Below are 23,007 nucleotides of genomic sequence, written 5' to 3' on the forward strand. Positions count from 1 at the left end.
AAAAAAGAATAAGTCTTTCTTTGGCCTGAAACACACAGGCCAAAAGTGCCAATCTGGGGGTGTGGGGTACAGGTGATGCATGCCCCTCGATTGGGCTAAAGCTACGCCGGGGCTGCCAAAAAAAGGAGTGCAAAAAAAGGCATTGCTTGCTGGGAGCTCATTCAGGACCGCAGTGGTGGCCAGCCTTGGGACTGCCGTGTCTGGTTGCCGTGGTCCCATGTGAAACAGGGAGAGATGGACTGGAGCGGATCCAGAGTGGAGAAAAGGACAGATAGCTGCAATGGACTTTGCAACATATGTGGTGCAGGGGAGCCTGAATTTGAGTGGCTGCTGGATGGGAGGACACCTGGAAATGATCCATGGCTTCCAAGTTGCAAATGTGGCACAACATAGTGGTCTTCCTCTTGCCTGCTGTCATTGAGAGTCAAATGGGGACCTTGTGTGCTGGCAGGCTCCCCATAGGTGGGGAAGGCCAGAGAATGTGCAGCTGGTGGCCAGAATTGTCTGCTGCTGTTCCTTTTTTTAAAATAAGGACTTGAACACCTGCATGTTTTGTATCCACGTGGGATCCTGGAACCAAACCACTGCAGATATAGTTGTCTTTTAAAAAATTTTAAATTGCTTCGCTCCCTCTTACTATTCAGTTTACTTGTTTTCTTATGGTTGTAAACACTTGTCTATAATTTTCTCTTAAATGTTTATACTTTCTCAGCTTTACAACTCTCCCTTCGTATGCTTATCCTGTCTGAAGATCCCTGTCTACTAACATATATATTTCTGCTTACTTGCTGTTTAAATTGTGCTTTAAATGTGCCTCTTTCCAAGTTTTTGATTTCTAAACTCTGTCTTACTCTCCTCCCCTTCTCCTTTCCATTACCATTAGTTTTGCTGATGATATCTTTTAGACAGTTAGCCTATGAGCAAGCTGTGTTCATTCCTAAACAAAATTTAATTGTTTGGGCATCTTAAAAATAAACCTCCTGTTTTTATATCTACGTTGTTTGAAGGGAATGAGTAGAGTTTACATTTGGACATGCACTTTCAATTTTGTGGTTTTCTTTGCATTGGCTTGACACACCTACATATTTTGTGAATGTGGCATTCCAGTTTCTTAAAAGGTCTTCTAACACAGTATGATAAACATGACTTATCTGCTAGATTTCATAATTTAATATCTGGAACTTCTTTTTTAGGCTGGTTGTAAGCCATCAGATATTGGGGTCATATCTCCATACAGACATCAACTAAAAGTAATCACTGAGCTGATGACAAGCTCGTGTATCAGTAAGGTAGAAGTAAATACTGTGGACAAGTATCAAGGAAGAGACAAAAGTATAATCATAGTTTCATTTGTAAGGAGTAACACTGATGGAAAAGTAAGTAGACCGTATTTTGGAATGACCTTGAAATTTCAGATGCTGTCAGTTAATTGCTGCTACTTTGGTCATGCTTACATAATACTTACAGTAAACGTATAGTAAGGAAACACTGACTTCACTAGTATCTGCTAAGATATATAGGCAATGTTTCAAATAACTGCAGAATTAGTTTTGTATAAGCAAGAGGAACTTCAAATCTGCACAAATGTCCTAGAACTGTGTGGTAAAGTCCATTTTCAAACAGAGAAAAGAGATCTAGTCAAAATCCTATTTTGAGTAGAAGTATTCATAAAAAGTGTTTTTGTAGATAGATTGTGCAGTGAAAAATTCTATCTATTACTTTTTTTTAATCCCCAGTAGTGATTAAATATATTCTACGAAGTACAAAACAGATAATTTTGTTACATTTTTTATTCTTATGTCTATTGTTTTTTCTTACAGCTTGGAGAACTTTTGAAGGACTGGAGACGTCTCAATGTTGCCATTACAAGAGCCAAACACAAATTAGTTATGCTGGGTTGTGTGCCATCCCTTTGTCAGTATCTTCCTCTAAAGAAGCTACTTGCTCACTTGAAAACTGAAGCTTTGATATCCTTTTTTTTGTGAGGATCTTTTTTCTTATGTTATTAAATGAACAGGTTACATTAAGAGTATCTAATATGTAATACAAGTGGCAACTTCTGTGCTTTATTCACGCTGAGCCCACTGGAGACAATCACTGCTGAATCTTCTGTTTTATCACCAACATTTGGCCAATATGGTAACAAGACCAAATAGTTATCTTTTCAAACAAGGCATGTTGGAAACATTTAAAGTTGAATCACTCTTCCAGGAATGTTATCCAACTTTTAAAAGGGAAAATTACTTGGTTTTGCATAGCAGCGGAGAGTCAAAAATGAGCTGGTGATCCACCAATAGGCTGTGTACTGTCCAGCCTTAATTTAAAACACAAATACTCTGGGTTCATCCAATCAAGAGAGGCTTACTTTAGTGCTACTTAGTAATTAAATTGTAAAAAGAAACTAATCTTACTCTTCATTCCCATCCTACTCCCATTTTGTACTGTGGTGGTCTACAGTGTGTGTTGGTATTAGTTCAGATTGTTGTTTGTTGTGTGCCTTCAAGTCGTTTCTGACCCCAGGGTGAACCTATCATAGGGTTTTCTTGGCAAGATTTCTTCAGAGGTGGTTTGCAATTGCCTTCCTCTGAGGCTAAGAAAGTATGACTTGCCTAAGGTAACCTAGTGGGTTTTATGGCTGAGCAGGAATTGAACCCTGGATCTCCAGAGTTGTAGTTTAGCGCCCAAACCACTACACTGCGCTGGCTCCCTGATAGTTCAGATGCTAGACTCCAAATTTGTCCAAACTCCCCATCAAACCGTGATGCATTTTTCCCTGTTGCAAGTGTTGCAAAATATATTATCCTTAATATCTTTTACATTTTCAGTATTCCATTAGGAGCATGTGAAAGTGTCTTCCATTGGAACCTCCTGTCACAAGGAGACATCAAGACAAAATCTTCATCCTACAGTTGAAACTTATATGTGTGACATATTTCCAGATAAATTTAATTTTAGCACATTTTTGGACACAGTCAGGACTCTTACACAACTCTTTAAAGGCTGGAAGGTTTCAGAGCAGAATAGTGACTTAATACCCGACTGGAATGTCAAAAGGGCTTGACAGTGGCTGAATTGTGTTCCCTAGATGTGGAAAGGATAATTTAATCTTGGCTGAGGATTATACATGCAGTGATCTTACTTTAAGGATATTAAAGAAAATGTGTATGTAGTTTTACAACTTGAGCAAACCTATTTTATTGGTGAATGTTAGCATGTGAATACAAAATATTGTCGTTCAGTAAGCTTGCTGGAGTTTTTTCCTTTCAAAGTCTGTGGCCTACCTCCCCCAGGATTTAAACGTTTCACAAAAACAACCAGCGACACTTTGTTCTTACCTCTAATTTGAAGTTCTAACACTATATGTCACTTTATTAAGAGTGCCTAAATTTTAAAAGGAAAAACACATTTTCATTTCATAATACCATAACTAGTTCATTATTTAGAGGGATAAACTAAATTGCAAATTATATATTCTGGTGCTAACTTGATTTAAAGAAATGCGTAAATCCATCTTGCTCTGTTAAAACACCCTGAAAAAGATACTCTGAAAGACAACTACCTCATGCTTTATATTTTTAACTTATTCATCTGGATGTGTACATATTATTGTTTTGGTACTATTACCCACTAGTGTTCACAATTGCATTTGAAGATTGAAAAGTATGTGTGTGTATATATTTCTATAATGTATAAATGTTTATACTTTTGACACAGTTCTTAAAATTCTAAACCGGTTTTGTAAGTTGTAATAAAATAAAGTTGATATATTGTTTGCATTTATAGTTTGAAGATTCTAACTAAACACACTCACTGCATTTTCATTTAACACCAAGCTGTAACTTTACCCTTGTTAGTACAATTAGCCTGGTTGCTGGCGGTGAGTAAAAGACCGCTGCTAGACAACCAAGTCAGAATGCTTTTATAATGGAGTAAAACCTGTTTTGTGTCACTTCCAAATTGTTAGTGAGCTAAAAAAATGAAAATATGTGAGCTTTCAGGCAAAAAAAAATTATTTTATTTCTTTATGGTATATTTCAAATGCCTTTCTCTTCATGCATATTCCCATATAAAAGAGTATATAAGAAAATCAAGCTGGTGTGAAGCCAGGGACAGACAGGAGTGTAAGAGTTTAACTGAAGGAAACTGAAAATGAATGTTGGCTACTGCAGACCCAGTCAGCATGAGTAGAACCCGTGAGCTCTATATGATACATAGTTTGCAAAGGGCTCCCTTAGGAACAAATTCCCATTGTTTGCACTTGTTGAGAAAGAAGATACCTGTCTGTATCTGGGCAGATTTCTTGAAGAGGTTGATGAATTTCCACTTCATTCGGCTAAGTTTGGTGCTTTCCATAGTGGTACAATGGCAAAATCAAGGTTTGCTGTTTGGAATTTATACTTTTGGTGGGTGAATAGTTTCCAAGCTGTGGATGCTTGAATCCGTGCATTAAAAAACCCGTGGATAAGGAGAGCTGGCTGTAATTTTGACATAAGCGACTAGCAAAATTAAACAACATCCAAACAATGATACCTTTATGGGGCCAGCCAAAATGCACCAATCAATGTGCATTTTGGTTAGTGCAATAAAGGTACAGTATTAACGTTTGGATGTTATTGGATTCACTATATGGCCAACACGGCTACCCCTAGATGTTTTTTGATAGCAAAATTAAAATTATACCTTCAAATTACAACATCATATGCACAACCCGAATTTACATATGCTACAAAATTTCTATACATATTAATTCTACAGACTAACATGGCTATATCTTTAAATTTTATATATAAGAGACACCATTTTGTTGTCCCATTATATTTAATGGCACTTGAGCATCTATGGATTTTGTTATCTATGGAAGTCCTGGAACCAAACCACAGCAGGTAACAAAGGTCCACTGTATTAGCATTATTGTATTCAGTGGCATATGGGAACTAGATTCATGAGTAACAGTGCAAATAAAGCATTGCTAAGGATTCTGTATAGTGTGAAATGGGAGGAGGAGGAGGTCAATGGAGGGGGGGGGGGGTGACACCAATGTAGGACACTGATGGAAAAGTAGGACCACTCTGGAAGGCTGCAACCAACACACACACCCCACAGAGACCCTTGTAGTTGTTGTACTATTGAAGTAAACAGCAATCTCCTTTAGACTGCAGTAGCACAACAACAGACCCTCCCAAGGCTCCTCCCTGGGTATGTTTTTAAGTGTCAGAAAATCAATGCTGGGTCCAATGGCTCCACACTCCCCCCGCCCCATCATCCCCACCCACTTTGGGAGTCCTCCTGCCACAAGGGGCGCCGAGGAGGAGGAGGAAGGGATGCTGAGAGAGAGGGTCCAGGAGGAAGAGGAGGAGGAAGAGATGGAGGATGAGGAGAGCTGGAGGAGGAAGAAGAAGGCCGCCAAGGCTGGGACGGCGCTGAGCTGCTCAGGGAGCTGCTGCTCCTCCTTGGCCATGGGTGAGAAGGGAGGCAGGGAGGGTGGGGATGATGGGAGCTGCAGCTCCTCTCCAGGGGAGGGCGCCTGGGTGGGCTTTGCAAGGGAGCAGCAGGAGGGGGACCTTAGCCAAGAAGGAGGGCAAGGCGACACAGAATGTAGGGCATCCAGAAACAACAACAGCGACATAAATATGGAGGGCATGAGAAAAGCTCAAAACACCAGCCCTATATAAATATTGTTTGTGTGTGTGTGTAATCTGTCTGTGTGAGTATGTGTATAATATGTCTATCTATATCCCTATATATTCTTCATCAAAAATGTAGGCCATTCACAATAAATATAAATATGGAGGACATGACAAAAGCTCAAAACACCACCCCTTTATAAATATTGTGTGAATGTAGGTCTGTCTATCTGTCTCCCTATATATGTGTGTGAGTGTGTGTATAATATGTCTGTCTATCTATCTGTCTCCCTATATATGTGTGTGAGTGTGTGTATAATATGTCTGTCTATCTATCTGTCTCCCTATATATGTGTGTGAGTGTGTGTATAATATGTCTGTCTATCTATCTGTCTCCCTATATATGTGTGTGAGTGTGTGTATAATATGTCTGTCTATCTATCTGTCTCCCTATATATGTGTGTGAGTGTGTGTATAATATGTCTGTCTATCTATCTGTCTCCCTATATATGTGTGTGAGTGTGTGTATAATATGTCTGTCTATCTATCTGTCTCCCTATATATGTGTGTGAGTGTGTGTATAATATGTCTGTCTATCTATCTGTCTCCCTATATATGTGTGTGAGTGTGTGTATAATATGTCTGTCTATCTATCTGTCTCCCTATATATGTGTGTGAGTGTGTGTATAATATGTCCGTCCGTCCGTCCGTCCGTCCGTCCGTCCGTCCATCCATCTATCTATCTATCTATCTATCTATCTATCTCCTTATATATTCTTCATAAAAAAATGTAGGCCATTCACAATAAATATAAATATGGAGGACATGACAAAAGCTCAGAACACCACCCCTTTATAAATATTTTGTGTGTGTGTGCGTGTGTGTGTAATCTATCTATCTATCTATCTATCTATCTATCTATCTCCCTATATATTATTTGTCAAAAATGTAGGCCATGCACAATAAATATAAATATGGAGGACATGACAAAGCTCAAAACACCACCCCTTTATAAATATATATACGTATATGTGTGTGAGTGTATAATATGTGTGTGTGTGTATTATTCAACAAAAATATAGGCCGTTCACAATTTTAAAAATGTAGGACTTGACGAGATTTAAAAACTAAAAACACTGACATATATCTATGCTGCTGCTGCTGCTTCTTCTTCGTTCAGGGCTCAAATATGGAGGACATTTTGGGATCCCTCTTTGACAAAAATGGAAGACATGGTAAAAACAGGGTGCACACAGGGCCTCTTTGGTCCAAGACATGTCCTACATTCAAGCCTTCTGTCCAAGGAGGGGTTCCAAATCGACCTCCATTCTGAGCCCCGACGAAGAAGAAGAAGCATGAATACGTGTTTGTATCAGTGTTTTTAGTTTTCATCCTCATGTCCTACAGTTTTATTGAATGGCGGTTTTATTGAACCCTACATTCGGTTAGGACACGTGAGGAAGAGGAGAACTGGAAATGACGAAGGCTGTGTGGCCCAAAGAAACCCCCCCAAAAGAGCTTCCCTCAGAAAGGGATGAGGCTTCTTCTGAAAGGCTTCCTCCAAACAAACAAACAAATAGATAAATAAATACATTAATAAAATCTCAGCCCCAAGTGTTTGTGGGGCCAGAGACACAGGGAGTGCCTTTTTCCTGAGGAACCAAAGCAGGACCTGCCCAGTGGAAAAGATTGGCTTCCCATTGTCCCAAAACACACTGCAGAAATAACCCAGTTGTGGCACCAGAGCTTTCTCTCTTGACAGAGAAGGCTCAATGTCTCACAAAACTACATTTCCCAAAATTCCCTAGCACTGAGCCAGGGCAGCTAAAGCAATTTCTAATGAATATAGTGTGCTTCCATTCTCTCTACTTTGTTCTGAACTGCAGCTGTCTGGATTAAACAGCTACAGTCTAACAGGGTGACAGCTTGATTGATTTCTGTGCTCCATGATTCAAGCCTGAAGAAGAGTTCTGTATTACTTGACACCTTGCATTTAGCATTTTGACATCAAGAAATACATTGGGTCCTCCACGTTCACTGGGATTAGGGGCATAGGAACCAATATTCTTACTAACATTTGGAAATACAGCATCCTTCCCCAGCTTGATTCCCTCCAGATGTTTTGGACTTCAACACTTATCAGCCCCAGACAGCATAGGTTTCTCAGAATTATAGCCCAAGATGTTTGGACAGTGTCGCTTTGGAGGAGGCTGGTATGTACTAAATTGGCATATCATAATGGTTTATAGCCACAGTGGAAAACGTGTGCAGTTTCCATTAGCTCAACCAACAGCCCCGGTGATGAGGAATGATGCAAGTTGTGGTGTGGCAGCATTTGAAGGGCCAACCACATTCCCTCTGGTTTATGGTATAGCTTTATCTTTTGTAAATATATATTGGAGAGAAATGCTAACAAATAAAGTTTAGTACTGGCATACATCCAAACTACAGAAAAAAGAACATCTGTTAAGGTTTTTTCTTTATATATAAAAGAAGACAACTGTTTGCTGCAAAAACCTAGTTTTCATGCCTTTAGTATTGTTAATTTGTTGTTAGTTTTTTGTGGGTTTTTCGGGCTATGTGGCCATGTTCTAGCAGAGTTTCTTCCTGACGTTTTGCCATCATCTGTGGCTGGCACCTATATATCCCAGGATTTTGGGTGTAGTGTTAAATGCAAAAGTAGAAGACAGAGCAGTGTTCAATATGGAAAGTGGAAAATGAAATGCACTTTGGAAAAGTAAGCTTTACATGCATGAATTTCCTCTTGCAGAGTCATTGTGGTTCACTTACTGGAATTGTCAGTTCAATACACTGAAATGGCTAAAAAAAATTCCAGAAAGCAAGGTCATTCTAATAAATATTCTGAAATGTTTCTAATCTTAGATCCATTACATGGTTGTGAATAGCAAAAATTGATGGCTTCTTTATAAAGAGGATGCAGAAAACCCTAGCAGGTTACCTAATGGTGATCCATCTTTGAAGATGCCAGGGAATACTAGATGTCTTAGAATAAACATGCTTTTGGCACTGATTTAGAACAAGACATCTGCTAATGCTGTAGGACAGTGGTCCCTAAATTTCTTCAGGATACTTTCCCCTTCCCTCTTGGTCGACTGCCCTAGCACTCCCAATGCCTATTTCTTTGTTTTACTGCAAATTCAGAATAACCAATCTTGGTTGCTGCTCCCTTTGTACCCAGTCACCTTGGGAGTAGCAACTGAACAGCTGGCTGAGCAGTGACTAAGAAGCCTCTCACCCTTGCGGCAAAGGCTAATGCAAGCCAGAGGTTTCTCAGTCACTTCTTGGTTGCTGCTTCCAAGGTGACTGGGTACAAAGGGAGAAAGTTCTCCCCAGCTTCTCAGTTTCCTTCTCACTGGGGTGCAGCCAGTTTCCCACTTTTCTCCCTGGTGAGTAAGGATTCTTTCGAAAAACCAAGCACGGATACTCCTCCCCTTCCTTCCCCAGAGACAGACATAAGTCATCCCCCCCCCCCCCGGCTACACAAACATTGTTTCTTCTCTGAAGTTGAAAGTTTTCACGGCTGGCATCCATAGTTTTTTGTGGGGTTTTTGGGCTATGAGGCTGTGTTCTAAAAGGAAGAAAGAGCAGCAGTACAGCTCCAGCCTGCTAGCCAAATCTTGGCAAAACACACTAAGCTTAAGCAAGGTCCCAAATATGAAAGCTCCTTTTTGCTGCCATCTCTCTCCCGTGCTTCAGTTCCTCCTCCCCCCCACGGCTCTAAAGGTTTGACCAAAGGCCCCCCTGCCATCCCCTTTCTTTCACTGTCCTCTCTGCTGCCCCTCTGGATCTTTCCACCACTCCCAGGGTGCTGAACTGCCCAATTTGGGAAACACTGGTGTAGGAGAAGTCTTTCCTCCATAGCAAAAGCTTCAGGCAGTAACATGATTAGTTTCACAGCATTATGATTTTATCATAGCTGCCTTAATTTTTCTTTTCCATTTTTTAACATGGAGATATGGGCAAGATTGCTGTGCTGTGATCAATAAAGAATTAATTGATTTTTCCTTTTCTCATTTATTTGTTTTTCCTAAGCTGTGAAAGACCCTACAGCTGTTGAACGAGCAAATTTATTGAACATGGCTAAACTGAGTATCAAGGGACTAATTGAATCTGCTCTGAGCTTTGGACGAACTCTTGATTCTGACTATCCACCTCTGCAACAATTCTTTGTTGTCATGGAGCATTGCCTGAAACATGGCCTTAAAGGTAAAAATAAACTGTATTAAAAATTATTTTCTTTTTACTAGAGGATCCTAATATTGTCTTTTGGGTTGTAGTGTGAGAGTGCCAGCTTAAACTGGGTGTTTTGTTTTGAGAAGCAAGCTTATGCGTTATGTAGAGGTGTGGGACTCTTTCACACAAGCCCCATTCTTGCAACAGTCACACAAGTAATAATAAGATGGTAACATACCACTTTCGTGGCAGGCATCTTCACAACTCTTAAGATGTACAATTAGGGCTGTTGCCCCATCACACTCTCTTCCCGACCTCTCCCTTAAGTCCCACTTCTTGCCTTATGTCCTGCCCAGCATACCTTTAGAGGTTGTTTTGTCCCCCCCTTTTTCTGTGCAATTCCAGAGGTCTACTGCTGCATTTTAAGTCTAAATGTAAAAGTAAGAAAGAAACTAAATAGAAAAAATAAAGAAAAGTAATCATGGTGCGTCGGAATATCGAAGCAGACAGTGACACGTTTAGTGACATGTTTAGCGAGCTCACAACTGCTCCAGGAGCAACATTTTGCACTTGGGGACTTTCACGATTGCCAGGTCATTCATGTGTTTCCCCCATAAATGAAAAGCACTGGGTAGGGGATAAGGCAGCTACGGTTCAGAGGTGTAGTTGTGCAATGAGTGTCACCAAGGCTGCTTCTTTCCTCATGAAATTGTGGGTTTAAAAGCCATGGGTGGACATTTCCATAGTATAGAGCTCCCCATACCAACAAGCTCATTGTCGCCTTACTTGATACAGAACACCGAATGTAGACCTATCTCACTCCAGTCAAACTAAGACAGAAATGGTGCATTTTGCTTACACTGAGATTAATGAGGGCAGTTGGAAAGCCTCCATTTTTGCAGGGATTTTTTACTTTTGTGGAGTCCCATTTGATTCTTATGTTCCTGTTATTAGGTGCAGCTTAATAACAGACTTGTCTGGTGAGGACATGGGAGAGAGCCTTCTCTGTGGCTACCAAGCTGGAAGATTAGGCTAGGTTCCTGGCTCTGCTCTTCTTTTGCAGGCAGGCAAAGATCTTTTTGTTCAAACCATCTTTTAATGCTTAATTAGCAGCAGGGAGCCTTTTTACAGGGTATGTGTGCTGTATTTTTAATTTTAGTGGTCTGTTTTTAAAATTATTGTATACTTTTTTTCAATGTAATTATACTTTAATATGAGGATTGTTTGATTGTGTTTTAAAATTTTTATCATCAAGTTTTTAACTAATCTTATTTTTAACCTTTGTAAGCTTTGTTATGTTATATTCTCTTCTTTCCAGTAAAAAAATCTTTTCTAAGTTACAATAAAACAATATGGGGCCCTCTGGAGCTTGTGGAGAAACTGTACCCAGAAGCTGAGGAAATTGCTGCCAGTGTTAGAGACTTACCTGGTCTCAAGTAAGTTGTGTTTACAATTAAATAAACATTGTATGTAACTTATTTAAGCTTACTCATTTATTTCTTTAATTTATAATCATGCTTTCCTCCCAAGGATAGAACCTTCCTTTTCCACTCTCTTTATATAGACCATGAGATGTGAATAAGCAGGGATACCTTTTAAGAGTCACCAGTTTTTTCAATGTTGTACTGTGACTCTGGAGACCAGGATTCAGTTCCCAGATCAGCCATGAAACCCACTGGGTGACCTTGGGCAAGGCACATGCTCTCAGCCTCAGTGGATTAAATAAAGGCAATAGCAAACCTCCTCTGAACAAATCTTGTCGAGAAAACCTCATGATAGGGTCGCTGTAAATTGGAAACAACTTGAAGGCACACAACAACAGCAACAACAACACCTTTTAAGAACTAAAATTTCTATTGTTATTCCTAAAGTTGCAGCATCTGAGATTTGATTCTCTCATATCAACTCTTTCTGAGTGCGGTAATACTGTTATCCTAGCTATTGAGCTCTGAAACCTGTGAGAAAAGAGCTCTCTTTTGTCTTCGTCTTACCAGGGACAAGAAACCTTGTGGATTAAGAGAGTCCAACCCTGAGACCAATTTAAGGAGTCAGATTATGTCAGGGCAGGGCTCTGACCCCTTCTGTTACCCTATCATCACTAAAGGAATTCAAAACAGTGCTTGGGAGTGGACTCTCTGAGTCCTGAATCCAATTTGTTCTTGCATAGCAGATGTGAGATCATCAAAATGACATGACATGATAGGAAAGCTACCCCTAAGTGAAAGCACATACTGTTTGAATTTTAGTATTTTAGGAAATTAGCTGCTTAATTCTGTTCCAATACTATGAGATTGTGTTGAATCTTATAGTGATTCCTTCCCTGCCACCAAATTATACAGTGCATTGATCAATTTTAGATCCCTGAAAGATGCAGTTCATAAATAAGATCATTCTAAGTTTGAGAGCCAGTGTAGTATAGTGATTTGAACATTCGACTACGAGTCTGAAGACCAGGGTTTGAATTGCCGCTCGGCCATGGAAACCCACTAGGTGAACTTAGACAAGTCACACTCTCTCAGCCTCAGAGGAAGGCAAAGGCAAACTGCCTCTGAATGAATCTTGTCACGAAACCCTGTGATAGCTTCGCCTTAGGGTTCCCGTAAGTTGGAAAATACGAAAGAGCAATTATGAGTTTAAACAGACAGAAATGTTATTTCTTGTCTGAGTGAAATGGGACCTTTGGTTTAAACATGCATATTTGTTAAAGTGGTTTGTTTGATTGGTTGCATTGTTTACACGTAAAGACTCAACATTTCACATAGTTTCAAACAGGGGAAGGAGAGTTTAAAATAAATCTTAGCAGGATCTCCCCAAAACACCAGGCTATTGTAATGAAACAGCGTGTATAATTCTAGGGCACTGTTCTATATTTTATGTTGAAAACTAAGCTTGACCCCTACACCCATTTTTAAGATGGTAAGGAGTGGCTGAGGACTCTCAAAACACAGTGCTTTAAAAGTGTACTGTTTGGGATATAAAAGTATAATTTTGGATAGCTGTAAAATATCAGGCAAATGGTTACTGGGAAATTTTCTTTATACTGCATTTCTAGCTTCTGTATTCGTGGATACAGTGTTAAGAACAGTATGACAGTCAATTTTTTTGAACTATCTTACCTTATTATCAATTTCCTCTTTGATTTTGTCTTCAAATAAAACCATAACCAGCTTTATCCTGAATTTGTTCAAACTGAAAATCAAAATGACTCAATAAATATTTGTTTCTTTATCGAAAATTGTTGGTTACATTTAAACAGTACTTCTGGTTAACAAGTGTGTTTTGGGGCTGTTGCCTTCGTTCATCAGGACTTCATTAGGACGTGCTCGGGCATGGCTACGACTGGCACTCATGCAAAAAAAGATGGCTGACTACCTACGATGTCTTATCTTCCGGAAAGATCTCCTTAGGTGAGTACTGTAATTGCTATCTGAATTGTACAGCTGCTTTATATTTAATTACAACTTAGTAATTTAACAGTAAAGATCAGAGCTTGGAAAGTTATTTACAGATACTTTTTCCCACTCCCCAACACCTCAACTTGGTGCCATTTATTTAAAAACAAACCCTCTTTCCATTCCTGCAGAGAATACTTAAATAACTACTTTGCCTAAGAAACCTACCGGAGTGCCACAGGTTGTTAGCTTATAGTACAAACACACCTAATTAGTGAAACCACAACTATTGTCAAAACATATAGAGATAACTGTAAAACTCCAGTAACATCACAAAAGGAGTTAACTCAAGCTTGTTACTTTGTAATCATGACATAACTTAGGCTGTATCTGCAGTAGGGAATTAATGTAGTTTGACACTGCTTTAACTGCCATGGCTCAATATTATGGAATCCTTGGATTTGTAGTTTGCCGTGGCACCAGAACAGAACAGAACAGAGACGGCTAAATAGCTCACAAAACTACAAATCCCAGAATTCCATAGCTTTGAGCCATTGCAATTAAAGCAGTGTCATACACTGCACCCTTTTTTATGCGGGGGATCTGCTCCCCTCCCACGTAAAAAAAGTGTGTATGCTCGAGCCCCATTGAAAATAATGGGGCTCGTGCATGTGGTGGTGGCGCACACGCACCACAGGCACACGGCCCATTAATCTAAACGGGACATGCCGCCCCGCTGAAAGCTGCGTATAGTGTGTCTGCGTATGACGCGCGCACACTGTACTTCATTATTTCTGCAGTGCAGATGCAGCCTTAGTTATGCCATAGTTCTTGAAAAAAGAATTAATTACAAATAAACATTTTGGTAACAAGTTACTTACAGACTGTCATAAAGGTATACCACAGGAGCCCTAGTGGCGCAGTGGTTAAATGCCTGTACTGCACCCACAAAGTTGTGAGTTCAATACCAGGCAGGGGTTCCAGGTCAACTTAGACTGGCATCCTTTTATAGGTCGCTAAAATGAGTACCCAGCTTGTTGGGGGCAATTAGCTTACACTTTGTAAACTGCTTAATACATCGGTAAGCCATATAGAAATGTACTTGCTATTGCTATATCTTTCTTCAACTGGTTGAATAAAAAAAATTACATGCAATTTCTTTGCACAACAAATCTGAACACTTCATGTTCTTGTTATTAGGCCAGGTTATTCATGTCTAGCTTAAAATATAGGCTGACAAATAGATGATTTAAAGAACACAAAAAATAGTTGAATATGTATTTTTCACTAAAATTTCCCAAAGTAAAATGAAGTACACAGTTGCCTTGTAGCATATGGGCTAAGCCCAAATGTTAGTCCAGCTAGAGCATGCACACTGAATAAATATTCAGAGCTATCTAGGAGCACCTTTGAGACTAACTGAAAGAAAGAAGCTGGTAGCATAAGCTTTTTTAGACTTGAGCTTACTTCCTCAGATGCATAGAGTGGTGTGGAGAGTTGAGAGACAGACGACTGTGTGAGAGAATGTTAATTGAAATTCAAACCCTTCTGGGTATGGAGATGAGGTGGCAAAACCCACAAGGTTTTGTGCAACTGGCAGAAGTAGGGTTCTGTCGCAACTCTTGGTTGCACCACGGTTTGCTGCTAGGATAGGGTTGGACATGTAATCCTTCAATGCCTTGCTTGCCAGCACCATAGATCTCTGGTTTTTTTAAAAAAAGAACTTTGATTCTTTTTAAGTTGGCATATTCTGTAGTTTGCTGTGGTGAGCTAAGCTTTTAAACCTTTTGGAGTACACATGATGAAGCAATTTTGAAGAGAGGCTTGAAAATAAAGCCAATTACAGGATGGGCTGGAGTTTTAGAAATATTTTAAAGTGTAACAATATAAAGTATTTAAATGCATTTTACAGTGAATTTTATGAAAATCATGCACTGATGATGGAAGAAGAAGGAGTAGTTATCGTTGGGTTGCTTGTTGGATTAAATGTAATTGATGCAAACCTGTGTGTAAAAGGAGAAGACTTGGATTCACAAGTAAGTGGAAATATAATTCAGCTGATGTGTGTGTGTGTTGTGTGCCTTTGCAACTTATGGTGACCCTAAGGCAAACCTATCATGGGGTTTCCTTGGCAAAATTTGTTCAGAGGAGGTTGGCCTTTGCTATTCTCCAATGCTGAGAGCATGTGACTTGCCCAGGGTCAACCACTGGGTTTCATGGCCAAGCGGTGAATCAGACCCTGGTCTCCAGAGTTGTAGCCCAACACTCAAACCACTGCTTGGCCTTAAATCCTAAGTTTTTTCCCCTTGTAATGTAATTGGGAATAAACTCCAAGCTGACAGACCAGAATGCAACGTACTTAAAATCCCTTAAAAGAGAAGAATAACTTTCTTGTTAGGATGGAACTAGTTGATTGGAAGGCTTGTTATTTCCTAAGCAAAACAGGGGCTGAACAGATTAGAAGAAAAGGGCGGCCAGAGACCACACATTTCTTCTCTGGATCGTTGCTGTGGCAACTGCACGGCTGTGACGACAATCTGCCCCAAAAAGGATCTGCGAAATGCAGCTCCTTTCGGTGACACTACCAAGGGCCCATTGGCACCCTGGTGCATGTCAATGATGTGAATGTAGCAGTGCGACGTGCGGATGCTGCGCCGCGCTTGTGTCATCATGGCCCCCATGTGGATGGGAGGCCACCATGATCGTGACGTCCATATGGAGTAGAGTTCAGGAGTGTGTGGTCGCTGCGCACTCCTAAACCCTAGAATCGCTGCCAGGACGCTGCTTCCCACCTGTATGTACCAGCCACAGTTACTTCCTTCAAAACATAATGAAAGGGCTGGTTCACAAGAATATTGATGGAGTTCATGTGATGAAACTTCTTGATCAGGAACATTTGGTTGGTCAGAAAATACTTCTAAGTAAACCATTATTGTCTTGTTTCCTTTTTATATATATGATTATCTTGCAAAGCCCTTGAACAATATCAGCCGCAGACCATATGGGTGCTAGAAGGATGCTGATAGTTATATGTGATCTCTGCATCTCTGCCCTGCTCTTTGAAGTATATATCTTTGCTTTGCCATTAGTAGAGGGAATTGAGCTTTATTAATATTTCCAATCCTAAACACTAGAAAACATTGAAACATAGTTTTCAAATTGGGGGAGGAAAAACTAACAGCAGTGCTGTATTTCCTACTGCTGCTCTCAAAATTGGTATTTTCCTTTTCTGCCTACAGCCCCCTCCCAGACACTTAAAACCTGTTCTAGAATACTGGGGAGGCCTTTGAAACAGGGTTTTCTTACCACAGAGTACTGCTGTGGGATGAAGAAAAATAGAAAGAAAATCCCAATTACTGTGATGCTGGATATCAAAGGACACTGTTAGATCTGGGCCAGAACCACTATGAGATGATGTGACATTCCCCTCAGAAACAGTTTATGTAGTCAGTAGCAAACAAGTGAAATTTGGGAAGAAGTAAGTGCTTGGAAAATATCGATTTGCATAGTTAATTCAACTTTGAATGAAGACTTGTAAAATGCACTTTACCAATAACAGATGTTGTTGATATGGTGCCTTCAAGTCATTTCTGATTTATAGTGACCCTAACGCAAATCTGGCTCAGTGGTTAAGAGGCTGATTTTGATGACTGCAAGATCAACCAGGTTGACAGTTCAAGGTCCAGGTGCCACGTGACACAGCAAGCTCCCATCACTAGTGTCAGCTTCCGCCAACCTAGCAGTTCAAAAGCATGTAAAAGTGCAAAATTTTTTAATAATGAATAGGTACCACTTTGGTGGGAAGATAACAGCGTACTGTGCAGTCATGCTGGCCACTTGACCACAGAGTTGTCTTTGACAATGCTGGCTCTTTGGCTTAGTAATGGAGATGAGCACACACACACACACACCCATACAGTCGGACACAACAACCTTGTCAAAGGGGAAATCTTTACCTTTACCTTTAATCCTAAAGCAATCTTATCATGGGATTTTTCTTGGCACAGTTTTTCAGAGGGGGGTTCCCTTTGCCTTCTTCTGAGGCACAGAGACTGTGACTTGCCCAAGGTCATCTAGTAGGTTTCCATGGCCAAGTGGACATTTGAACCCTAGTCTCCAGAGTCATAGTTTAACGCTCAAACTACAGTGAGCCTGCACCATACGCAGGCTCCTTATAGGCGGCTTTCAGCATATGCTGAAGTCGCCTGGGAAATGCGCGTGCACCCCATGTGTACGCATTGCTGCACAGTGAGCACGAGCCCCATTATATCCAATGGGGCTCGCAAATTGCGTGTGCGGCTGTGGGGTGCGTGCGCGGCCGAGCAGCGAACATGAGCCCCATTGGTTATAACGGGAACGGATCCCCACGTAAAGCAAGGGCCCACTGTACTATGCCACTCTGTCTCACCAATGACAGATAGCTGTCATTTATTATAAACACAGATTGTGTAGAAAGGTCCTCTAGTCCTAGTTTTTGCTTCTTCTAACTAAAGAATGTTTTTAGCAGAAGTAACATGGATTCTGCGTGCTGTTATAACTTTTTGATATATATTTCTCCACCTATATTTGAATTCCCCCTCATGAATGTTTTCATAGAAGTAAATTAGTTGCTTTTTTGTAACATTTTAATAAATCTGTTTCTTCCTAGGTTGGTGTGATTGATTTTTCTATGTACTTAAAGAACGAAGATGATATAGAAAGCAAAGAAAGGTGCGTTTTTAAAAAGAATGTAGGGGTTTAGGATGACAGTGATGATGAAGTAATGTATTTATAACTAGCTTTTTTCCTAGACTGCTTACAAGAGTTAAATATATTTAAACTACCAATAGAATTAAAAGCATCACTATTAAGAAGGAAGAAATATAAAAAAAATAACAGCACATATTACTATAGATAGAAAAAAGATCTGTATAAACCAGTTTGCCTTTTTTGTCAGCATTGAGACAAAATTATGAAACATTTAAACATTAATATTTAGGGGGAGAGTAATAAAAAGATCAATGCAAATCACAGGATAGACAGTAGAAATAGCACCGTGACAGCTCTGTCCTATGCATATTTATACAAAAACAAGTCCTGATGATTTACATGGTACGTTTTCCAATTTTAATGCCCAGAGGGCCAAGATAGCTTTATACACAAAATACTTTGCTTCTGGAAGTAAAAAGAAAATGACACCCTCACCACTAGCTTAGTCAACATTTGAAAAGGTTGTTCTCTATCATTCATGCATCATTTTTTACCTCCTTCACTCCCACATTTCCAGTGGTACTGCCTGAAGCAAGTCACTTTACCCTGCTGCATGCTGAGACTGGCCCAGAATATGTGCCAAGACTGCAGCTTCAGCCTGGTGTTTTCACTATGGGATTAGAATATTTGTTAAGAGGAATATCTTAAATTGCTTTAAAGGATTCTCTCATTTCTAAGAGATGCACTTCTGGAAGGTATCAGATAGTGATCAGTTGATCCCTCTGTTCTTAGACAGGATCCATACCCCACACCACACACAATGATAGGAAACATTTAACTATATGGTAACAAAAAAATTAATTGCTGATAAAATGAACTACTTCTACTCATATATGGCATGTTCAAGGCTCATATAGATGTCTGATTAAATATATTAACAAATCTTTTTAGAAATGACCATATTGCTGCCATATTGGATCAAAAGAATTATGTTGAAGAACTAAATCGACAACTGAAGTAAGTATTTATAGAGACACTTGTTAAATACATACAGAAACCTTGTCTGATTAAACTCTTGTGGGATTTATTTATAGTAGGAGGTGCTGAAATCACCGTAGTTATCTTTGATTCAGTTTAATAGTTGTAGATGGGGGGGGGGGAGGAAGGTAGAGTGGGTGGTGCTTTTGAAAGTGGCAGTGTTTCAAGGGATGTGCCCATTACAACTTTTTGGTGCTTTTTAAAATCTGGGCAATCACTATCTGCCTGTTCAAGTTCAAGTTAGCATAATATAGACTTTCATATATTGGTTAATGCTATCATTCCTGGTTTTCTTTGCAGGGAGACTAAGGCTGCAATCTTAAATATTTATTTTTAGTAGAATAAATGCCATTTTGAAATGAGTATTTCCTTATTGTTTTCAGTAGCAGTCAGCAGCTTTCATACATGCGTTCAAGTTAGCATGATACAAACTTTAATATATTGGTTAATGCTATCATACCTGGTTTTCTTTGCAGGGAAATTAAACATTTGTTTTTAGTAGAGTAAAGCTACCCCCCACAAGACACAGTTGGGAGAAACATTTGTGTTACACTGTCATTTTCCACAATAGATAGGTAAAATGTAGAAATAGATGTGTGTAGATACGCTTCTTTAACCTCCTTCCCTCGTCTCCCAATGCCTATACATTACTTTTGAAAAATGCTGTCCATGCATTTCTTCTTTTTATACTGCATATCATTGTTGTTTCCATGGGTTTCCATGATTGAGCCAGGATGATAGCTATTCATGATAGGGAAGGGACAATGTGATGACTGCAAACAAAAATCAGTGCAGTATATCATCTTGAGAGGGAATTCATTCATCAGTTCTTTAAGAAAGTGCTAGAATATTTTGTAAATGGGATGGTACTACTTGGAATTACAGGATTTGGGATGTCATTTTGAAATGAGTATTTCTTTTATTGTTTTCAGTAGCACAGTCGGCAGCCTCCATACACGCGTTGATTCACTAGAAAAGTCAAACACTAAACTAATTGAAGAGGTACGTCATTTAACACTATTTAGCACTATGTTGAAGTGTATTGTTTGGGGCCTTTCTTTCTAAGAAAGAAAAAAAACCTATTGCAGCCAGTGGACACAAACATAGTGCTGGTCCCTACCCCACAGGCTTGGGGGGAGTTGCTGGTCGCTCACATCGCCCTGAGAAGAACTGTTGTAGATTTCAGACCATTTGGTGAGGACATCTGTACTGAAGTGGGGCTCTATTTTTTTGCATGTTCTTCCCAGTTGGATATAATTTACTAAAGGAGAAATTAATCCAGTGAACTAAATATATGGATTTTGTCAAATACTACTCCACAAATAATATATGAAAGGTGTATTAAATTGTGCATCTAGGGCTGCATCAGAATGTGTTCTTCTATAAAAACATGGAAAAATGGGTAAAGGGGCAGTAATATTTGGCAGATTTTGCTGTTTTATCATTGTTGTTGCTGTGTGCCTTCCAGTCATTTTTTATTTATGGTGACCCTATGATATGGTTTTCTTGGCAGGAGTTGTTCAGAAAAAGTTTGTCATTACCTACCCCTGAGTATCTGATTTGCTCAAGGTCACCCAGTGGGTTTCATAGCCAAGCTGGGAATCGAACCCTGGTCTCCAGAGTCACAGTCCAACACTCAAACCACTACACCACACTGGCTCGCTGTTTTATAATGTCTCACCTGATTAAAAAAAATATCAAAATGATTCAAATGTTAAATATACATACAAACAACAATACACCCTCCTTTCACCAACAGTTGGATTAATAAGAGTCCTATACATTTTTTATCAAGCATGTTTACAACAGCTCCATAAACTGCTCAGCTGATGGTGGTCCACACAGAACTTCATCTGTCTGCAGTGATGTCGTGTTATGGTTAGAGTGTTGGACTTTGACCTGGGGGATCTAGATCTGAGTCCCTGCTCCTCCGTGTAATTTCCTGAGTGAGCTTGGTGGTATGTCCTTATAGGGTGGTGATTAAGATAAGGAAGGCAAAGGAAGAATTATGCTGATTGGAGAAAGGCAGTTATTTTGATTGTTTTTCCATAGCATGGGGTACCTAGAAGCTGCAAATGTAAGCGATTTCTGTGTTAATATATGTATATGTATAGTATATGTATATATGAACATAATCTGAAAAGTTTGGTATTTTTGGTCTATACATCTCAGAATTCACCATCCAGCATAGCTGTATTGGTTGCGGGGAGGTTTCTATGAAGTGTAGTCCAAACTAACTTTTCTAAGCTTGGTAAGGAGAAGTAAATCATTTCCCCAGACCTGAATAATATTGCTTTGTTGTTGATTGCCTGAATATTATTGCATTTCTGGTTTTTTTCTTCCTTAGTTAGCAATAGCCAAAAACAACATCATTAAACTTCAAGAAGAAAACCATCACTTAAGAAGTGAAAACACACTCATTTTAATGAAAACACAGCATCATCTAGAGGTATGATTAAATTTGTATAGCATGAATAATATAATTTAGCAAATGGCAGACCAATTATTACATGCATTTATGGCATTTATGTCTAATTTTCAAATTAGATAGGAGCTTATGTGAACAGCTTAAGAATCCTCATATACCGTATAGGGTTAATAGTCCCGTGATAATGGGTTTAGGGGGGAAATTCTGGCAAATTATTAAGATTGTGACTTCTTTCAAGGCTAGTGATTTCAGTAGAATAGAGTCCATATTTTCTTTGTAGGTGAATAAAGTGGATGCTGATGCAGAACTTCAGACATACAAACACTCTAGACAAAGCCTGGATGAAATGTACAGTGAGGCACACAGACAGCTTCGAGAAGAATCACAATTAAGACAGGTGAGTGTACACCTGATATGTTATTTTTCCAGTAAAATCATTGCAATGTTTCTTCTATTATATACATGTGATTTCTGTCTTGCCAACACCATTTTGCATATTTTATACTTGGGAGCTTGATTTATTTTTTTTAGGATATAGAAAATGAGCTGATGGTCCAAGTTGGTATGAAGCATGAGATAGAACTTGCAATGAAGTTGTTGGAGAAAGATATTCATGAAAAACAGGACACTCTTATAAGTCTTCGGCAACAGTTGGAGGAGGTCAAAGCAATAAATGTAGAAATGTACCAAAAGCTTCAGGTAAAAATAATGCTTCAGTATTTGTAACTTGAAAACTCAATACTGTATAATATCCACTCAGTCCTAGTTTTGGAGTAGTGCCTGGATTCATCTCTTCCCAGGAGGTACCTTTTCCCCTTTTGAGAACTGTAGCTTTGAGTGTCAGTTAAGGACAGCTATTGTTACAGTTGTTTCCACTGTATAGAAGCAAGAATGCAATTGGAAGATGAAAGTCCATTCCGTGGGGCAGGGAAATAGGTCCAAGGGGAAATAGTCCATCATCCTCAGGAAGTGGACAGGATTTAGCCCCAAGTCATTGATATCCTGTCACATCTTTTTAAAAGATTCTCCTTGTTCTTCTTTTTGTAATCCATCAAGAATGCTATAAGAACAGTAGAAATACAAAGATACATATTTTTGCTTAGTATATTAAGTTAGTAAATTAGTATACAGTGGACACTTGGTATCTGCTTGGATTTAGCTCCAGGACCCTCTGTGGATACCAAAATCCGTGGATGCTCAGGTCCCATTATATACAGTGGCATAGTAAAATGATGTTCCTTATATAAAATGACAAAATCAATGTTTTTTTATTTGGAATGCATATATTTGTGGAATATTTTCAAACCATAGATGAAGAATCTGTGGATATGGAGGGATGACTGTATTTTCCAGGGGTAAATTGAAAGGAAGCACCTATTGGTTTTGTTACTAATGTTGCTGCATGCTGATATACTGCTTGCATAGGGTTGCCATTAGTCCGGACCTCCAAACCGGGACAAATGTAGGACAAAATTTTCAAATGTAGGACCTTTGGGGGGGGGGTCCTGCATTTGAAAAAGAGCCTCGCTGAGGGGAGGATTCCTTCTCCGCCTGGGCTCCGTTCTCAGTAAGGGCTTCCAACGGAGCCCAAGTGGAGAAGGAATCTGCCCCCAGGGAGGCTTTCTTTTCCCACTTGGCTCCG

General features: G+C 39.5%; 2 protein-coding genes across 8 annotated transcripts in view; both read left to right on the forward strand.

The window, feature by feature from the left end:
• Positions 1-3,583, forward strand: part of DNA2 (DNA replication helicase/nuclease 2) — a 28,739-nt gene extending 25,156 nt beyond the window's left edge. Inside the window, exons 19-21 of the mRNA XM_089508357.1 lie at positions 1,194-1,376; positions 1,821-1,967; positions 2,818-3,583. Coding sequence (XP_089364483.1) covers positions 1,194-1,376; positions 1,821-1,967; positions 2,818-2,913 — 426 coding nt within the window. The 3' untranslated portion in view covers positions 2,914-3,583. The remainder of the gene's footprint in view (positions 1-1,193; positions 1,377-1,820; positions 1,968-2,817) is intronic.
• A 1,696-nt stretch (positions 3,584-5,279) lies between these two features.
• The window catches only part of RUFY2 (RUN and FYVE domain containing 2), a 35,565-nt gene continuing 17,837 nt past the window's right edge, over positions 5,280-23,007 (forward strand). For 5 of the 7 annotated variants that reach the window (XR_016280090.1, XR_016280091.1, XR_016280092.1 and 2 more), the window contains exons 1-11: positions 5,280-5,460; positions 9,678-9,851; positions 11,137-11,254; positions 13,124-13,225; positions 15,123-15,246; positions 17,859-17,920; positions 18,851-18,916; positions 19,870-19,939; positions 21,285-21,386; positions 21,646-21,762; positions 21,897-22,064. Coding sequence is in view for 2 of the 7 variants with exons in the window: in XM_089510489.1 (XP_089366615.1) it covers positions 5,322-5,460; positions 9,678-9,851; positions 11,137-11,254; positions 13,124-13,225; positions 15,123-15,246; positions 17,859-17,920; positions 18,851-18,916; positions 19,870-19,939; positions 21,285-21,386; positions 21,646-21,762; positions 21,897-22,064 (1,242 nt within the window). In the remaining 5 variants the exon portion in view is untranslated. The remainder of the gene's footprint in view (positions 5,461-9,677; positions 9,852-11,136; positions 11,255-13,123; positions 13,226-15,122; positions 15,247-17,858; positions 17,921-18,850; positions 18,917-19,869; positions 19,940-21,284; positions 21,387-21,645; positions 21,763-21,896; positions 22,065-23,007) is intronic. The other 2 variants (XR_016280093.1, XM_089510491.1) reach the window with 1 other exon arrangement.

The sequence above is a fragment of the Sceloporus occidentalis genome, unplaced genomic scaffold (assembly GCF_023333645.1).
Source record: "Sceloporus occidentalis isolate IW3139 unplaced genomic scaffold, rSceOcc1.0.p SCAF_2, whole genome shotgun sequence".
Classification (NCBI taxonomy): Eukaryota; Metazoa; Chordata; class Lepidosauria; order Squamata; family Phrynosomatidae; genus Sceloporus; species Sceloporus occidentalis.